The sequence below is a fragment of the Astatotilapia calliptera genome, chromosome 3 (genome assembly GCF_900246225.1).
Source record: "Astatotilapia calliptera chromosome 3, fAstCal1.2, whole genome shotgun sequence".
NCBI lineage: Eukaryota > Metazoa > Chordata > Actinopteri > Cichliformes > Cichlidae > Astatotilapia > Astatotilapia calliptera.
In genome coordinates, this window is record NC_039304.1 from 23010384 (window position 1) to 23017069 (window position 6686).

The 6686-nt window shown below is 41.1% G+C and overlaps 1 protein-coding gene across 1 annotated transcript in view; it reads left to right on the top strand.

The window, feature by feature from the left end:
• Nucleotides 1-4142, top strand: part of LOC113013697 (uncharacterized) — a 6308-nt gene extending 2166 nt beyond the window's left edge. Inside the window, exons 2-5 of the mRNA XM_026154830.1 lie at nt 3256-3633; nt 3742-3834; nt 3915-4012; nt 4095-4142. Coding sequence (XP_026010615.1) covers nt 3256-3633; nt 3742-3834; nt 3915-4012; nt 4095-4127 — 602 coding nt within the window. The 3' untranslated portion in view covers nt 4128-4142. The remainder of the gene's footprint in view (nt 1-3255; nt 3634-3741; nt 3835-3914; nt 4013-4094) is intronic.
• The last annotated feature ends 2544 nt before the right edge of the window (nt 4143-6686 follow it).

Genomic DNA, 6686 nt, shown 5'->3' on the forward strand with positions numbered 1-6686 from the left:
GTCGAGAGACTCATCAATCCTGGGAAGGGGGTAAGAGTCCTTCTTCGTCACTTTGTTGAGTGGTCTGTAGTCCACACAGAAATGCATCCTAGGACTTTTTTTCTTAGGCACCATCACCACCGCGGAGGCCCACGGGCTATCAGATGGCTCCTGATGACTTTGAACTTTTCTTGTCCATCTTCCATTGGTTTTAATTTTGCACTCCAGTATGAACACAAATCCCCCAACTCGAGGATCGCCACAACATAACCTAACAGACCTACATCTTAGTTCACAGATTCACTTTGTCTAAAGTGTATTTCTGGGATTTCACACAACCCAGGATTCAAATCATGAATACATAATGGGCTTGGATCATCATTATGAATGAAATGTGCTCTATTTGGAAGCAGCAGGGCCCCCTCCCCCTTCGAGGGTTGTGTGAGACTTTAAATCATCAAACTTTAAATTATAAAGTTGAAATTGTTATTGATCCTTTACCCCGAGTCCTAAAGTGTATATTTATTTTCTTACTCTTCTTATATTTATTGTTTGTTTACTTGCACTGCTGTAACTGGAGCCTCGTCGTGTCGTCTCTCTATAACTGGACTGTATGTAGCGGAGATGACAATAAAGTTTTACTTTGACTTCAGCAGCGAGCAGGCGCACCTCGTTAACGGAGGGCGCCCTTACTCCCAGCAAATTGGCGATAGAAAACCGATCGGTGCCTATGCCACTCCCAATACGCGCTGGCTGATGTCGGGGCAGCATGAGTACAAGCAAATTTACTCATGTCGGCAGAACGGGCTCGGGCAGCATGAGAAGGCTACGAGCATTTTTTTTTTGCTTGGTTTTTTTTTTTGCCGATGCCCGTGATGCCGCCCCTGTCAGGCTGCTTTTACTGTATGCTCACCGCTGACCCCTTTTCACACTGTGACACGCACTGAAAATCGTGTCACACCTGCCAGCGTTTCCCAGTAGTTCAGAGATGTACAGATATGCAGAGGGAGATGTTGCAGCTGACTCTGTGACCTTCGTAAAAAAAACCACCAGGCAGTCTGCCTTTTCTTTGTGTCTTGTGAAAGAATGAGTCTTTCTAAAGAGCTCGCTGAATTAGAGGATGGTGCAAACACTGTCAGATCCGTGGCAACAGATAACATGACAAAGAGGTCAATTTCTACATTTACTCTGCAATAAGTAAGATTGCATCAGTAAGGATGGAGCATGTTTTCGGTTTGTGCAACATGAAAACTCAGTATTACAAGTCACCGGTGTAATTTACATCAGGGCACCTGGCGGTACTTTCTGCCTGATGGAGACATTTGCTTTCCATACACCAAGTAGAGAAAGAGCCAAATTACCGAAATGACGCGGAACCGGAGTTTGTACGGCAACTGTACCTGAAAAATGTAGTCAAGAAATGAATTTCTGTGAATCTCTATTGAATTATGCTATAAAACTCGAAACACGGAGACAAAGACCTGTGAAGTGAAGTAGTAAAGCTTTAGTTATTTTAGTAAAGAGTTTAACCAATCAAATCGCAATGCGCATGAATCTCCCCACCCCCACCACCATAATGTCAAACTGCTTGACTGTGACAAGTAGTCATTGAGGAGTAGGAGGCAGAAGAAAAGCCGACTCTAGCTTTACAGAAAAAGACAAACGAAAAGAAATAAAAGAAGAAGAATCGTCATTTCACTCAGACAGCGGCTCTATATTTGTTATCATCTATTATGTGTACCTGCTGCTCAGACTCAAAGAAACCCTCTTTCATTGTTACTCTCTGGGCTTTTATGCTGTGCTTCATTGTCAGGAGTCCCGCTCAAGGTAAACGGATCCATTTATTAAACCACCTCAGCATCCGTGTGTGTTTGGATCGGCGCCGTAACTGTTACATTTGTGGGAACTTTAATGCGCCAAATTCGGTATCACTAATTTGCTGCTTTACTGTGTGTTAATGAAAGTGATGACAGCTATCAGTGAGTTACACTGAGAGTAGGCTTGATGATTCACCGCTAAGTTCTGCACTCGTAATGAGCGACTTTCCTCTCACGTTTGCGCGTTTATGTAGACTTAATGTGAAGAAACGTTAAATAATCGAACATTAAAAATCAAATCGTATCTGAAAATATGAGCGTCCTGTCTTTGTGTTGAGATCTATTATGGTTGTCTAGCAACCGATAGATGCTTAAACACAGAAGAACAGGACAAAAGGACACGTCGGAACGATGAAAGCTGGTTTATTATTAGGAAAATATTCACATAGGAGCAGAATTACAAAGTCTTAATAGCTTTTTAGCTTTTCTGCGAGATATATTTGACTCAGAACTCTTTTATTTTCTTTTTAAGAGCAAAAAAAATAGGTTTAGATTTAGAAAATGTATATTTATTTATTATAAATGACTCCAAGATTAAATCTGAAAAACCCCAAGAAAATCCCCAGACACTGAAGTGGAGCTCAAAGGTTCAGATAATCTGATAATAATCTGTCTGATCTGATTTGTAAAAGATCAGCCTGTAGCTGGTCAGAGAGGTTTGTGACCGTTCTTCATCTCTTCCTGGTTGTGAGGTTAATTATTCAGCACCTCCTGATGTTTCAGTGACTTGAAGTCATCATTTATGCTCTGATGATATCAGTATGTTGAAGTTTCTCCCAGAAGCAGCTGTTCTCTGTATTTCCTCTTGACATTAAAAATTAATAGTGAGCTAGAAGGACAACAAGCTGACTGCTTTATTAAATCTGCTGACACTGCATGTGTCTCATCCACAGGCAGCAGCTGCTATTTTCCATTTCAACAAATGATTAGCACCACAGAGAGATCAGTCAGAGCCCTGTATCCGCTCTTACTGCACAGACCTGCGATATAACAGGTTAAAAAGTGAAACAAATACTAACCACTCACAGCAGATGGCTGCATCTCCCTGAGGCTGGTTCTGGAGGAGGTTTCATCTCGTTAAAAGGAGTTTTTTCATTCCACTGCCAACTGATTGCCCATTAGAAGAATCGGATTGTTAGTGTTTTTCCAGAAATACTGTAGGATCTTTATCTTACAGTATAGAGCACTTTGAACGGACAATTTTTGTAATTTTAGCACAATATATAAAACGGAATTGAACTGAATCTCTTCACTAAGTTTTTGGGAAAATAAGGCTTTTTTTAAATGAAAAAAAAGTTTTTGTATCCCAAGCACAAAAACTCAAACTGTTCAGGTCGTCAGTGTGTAACTCCACAGGGGTCTGTGGGAGTTCGGGAGAATTGATTTTTCGTATTTCCAGGTGAGATTCTGGTGGTTGGTTCGAATCTTCCAATCATCGCCGCTCCAGGTGATGATGTCATCCTGCCGTGTCACCTGGAGCCCACGTTCGATGTCCAGGGTCTGACGGTGGAGTGGTCCAAACCCGACCTGAAGCCCGACCCGTTGGACCGGCTGAGCCGAGTGGAGTACGTTCACCTGTACAGGGACAGGCAGGAGGTCCCCGACATGAAGATGGCCTCGTACTTCAGGAGGACGGAGCTGTTCATGGACGACATGAAACACGGGAACATTTCACTGAAGATCCTGAACGTGTCGGAGGAAGACAACGGCAGATACAGATGTTTCATCCCCAAGCTGCGGAGCAGAGTCAAGTCTGCTGTTGTTGAACTTGTAGTCGGTGAGAAGATTTGTTTTGTTTTTAACTCATTTCCAACTTTTCAGGCAAGTTTCACAAACAGATTTCGACTCTGCTGGCTTTTGAGGTGTTTTTTGTTTTGTTTTTTAGATCCAAACAATACTAAAAACCTGACGACAGACAGACCACTGCATCCCCAAATCCTCCAAACTCCAAATCCTCAGGACACGACTCCAAGAAATTGTGAGAGTCCAACAGTCCAACTTTCGTCTGCATCATTTCCATTTGAGAGATATTTTTAGTAAAACGTTTTCATACATCAGCAGGTCGGTCCAGGGTCTCTGTGGTCGTCGTTATCTTTGCCTTTATATCAGTTGTGGCTGTCGCTGCTTTCACTCCATGTTTCTCTGACCGTGTAAATGTAAGAAAGAAACAAACAGACACAAACTTGTTGTTGATTCTTGTGTCATCAGATTGGCTAATTTTTCACCTTCTTTCAACAGAAGCAACCAGAGGATGATGAGACGCAAAGATAACAGTAACCTGGCATTGTTAGGAACGCTGGCGTTAATGGAGCTGAGAGCGTTAGAGCTTTATCTTCCCTGGATCTTCAGTCAGGTTGGGAATTCAAACCAGCAGCCACAGAGAGACACTCAGGTCCAGCAGCACTGAGATCATCATAAGGTCAGCCTACAAAAGGATGTGAGTCTGACTGGGGTTTGAATCTTGACGCCTCACCTGAACAGCTGTGTGAAGTACACTTATAGAGCCTAAAAACAAATCTAAAATAAAGCCTTGTACTCTTAGGAAACCTTAACACTAAACTAATTTTATATTAAGATCAAATGAATAACAGAGAAGTTTTGCATGTAAGTGGGTTGGGATGCAATGAAGCAATGGTTCTTGGATTTAAATGTGACCTGTGAGGTAATTTTGTTTCCAAAGTGTGATTGTTTCCCACATCGACTCACGTTGGTTAAACTATCTCACTGTGGAAAACACTGAAGGGTTTATTCAAGGTTAAAAATAAATTCCAAATGTGCTTCCTGGTGATCATAAAGAGCTCTGGTCTGTGGAAAAACCCCTCCCTCACCAGTTTGAAATGTCATGTTACAGTTAAACCATTATACTTAGTTTTCTTGGAATTATTTTTAGAGTTACTGGAAATTGTTAAATGCAGAACGATCAGCTGGTTTCAAGATATCTTTAACTTGTGGTCTCATTATGTAGCTCCAGTAGCTAATAGCATTTGATTTATTATATTTATTTATTTATTTAATTACTTATTTTCCAGCTTTAGTTGTGATCAAGTGCTGGCTGATGTGCATCACCTGCTGAAAGGCAGTTTGGTTTGGAAGGTTGTCCAGGATGATCCCAGCGTCCACTGCAGATCACAGCGTGTGAATATTCTGAAGATTTCAAAAGCATCAGCAACTTTCAAGTGACAACAACTGGATTTATGGAGTTCATGTAGAGACGTCTTTTGTTTTATTGACTGTAATGTGGAAACGGAGTCTTTGATAGTTCATTTGATCAGATCTGATTGTTTTTCTTACTTCACATGTTTTCTTTTGTTTGTTCTACCATCTTTAATGTCTCAGTGAAACTGAACTGTGAGTTGAGTACTTGGAGTACAGAAAGACCTCCTGCACTGTGTTAATTAACTCCAGCACTTTGTCAAATGTATGTGCACTGATACAGTGGTTCCTTCATTTAACCACACTTGTATTTAAAAGATATTCTGTAGTGACTGGGTTTAAGGTTAAAAGGAATGGCTAATTTATTACATTTATTTTGAACCTACTACTTGAAAGGTTGGTGGTTCGATCCCTGTCTGCTCCAGTCTGGATGCCAAATATCTGTAATATAATCTATCATTTTCTTATACAGCCCACTGTCAGCCTTTTCCTTTACCCCCTCTCTCTTTGCTGTGTGCCTTGCCTATCAGTACTACACTCTGCTTTTTTCATCTGCCTGGCTTTCCCACTTTTTCTTATCTAACCTCTTTCTCTGAATATTTTCCCGTACTTCCTCATACCACAGCAAACTTTCAGTGTCTTCTTTCCTCTGTCCAGAGTTTCGCTCAGCACTACGGCTCTACTTTTCCCTGTCATCTGATAACTCTTCCCTACCACCCAGAGCCTTTCTCAGCTCTTATCTGAACTCTATGAAATATTCTTCTTTCCTCAGCTTCCACCATAAACTCCTTGGATCTCCCTTCGTTTCCTCTTCTAACTGACATCCAACCTGTGGGACAAACACTCTGACAACTTTCAACTACGTGCTGAAATAATGCCAAGTGTCCTTCCTGACACAAGCCTCCCCCATGTCCCTCTTATGATACGCCAAAATCCACACTAATATGCATATGTAAAAAGACAACACAAATTTGACAATACAGCGTTATATTCAGTATTGGGTAAACAATATATAAGTATTTTTGTAGACTGAGAGATTAAAAAATGTGTCAATGTGAATAACTGAGTCATGGCTCGGGCTGACGGTAGACAGCTGAATGAATATGAAGCGACATACAACTCTTAACTTGTTTGATTTTAGGTGCTCACCACCAAAAGATTGTTACAACAATCTGAGGGAGCTTTAACCTGGTTACCTGGTTGTGTATCTGCTCTCTGAATTGTATCATGCTGCTGATCTTCTTTCAGGTCATTCGAGTTTTTTAACATTCGTCAGTGTGTTTTCCTTCTTATTACCTGTTGGCATCTTGCATTTGATTTTGCGTGAACAATGTAACAGCACCATCCCTCAGATGTGTGCTATGTGAAGATGTTTTAAACACTTTTACAGTTTAGTAAAAGTGTTTGTTTTTCTTATTATTATGTGAGAGACATCAGCATCTCAATACAGACTCAAACCAGCAACCTGCAGTTTATAACTCAGCTGATCATGTCCCACCCAAGTTACCCACCCAGGTTTGGCAAAGTAGATCCAGCCCTGCTGAAGCTTTTCAACCACGTCTGTGCGCTCAAACCAGTGACATATTTAAAGGGTTTCAAACATTTCAAGGCAGGAGCCCAACAAGATATCAGCAGGGACATTTACAAGGTCGACCAGCTGATAAACAATGAATCCAA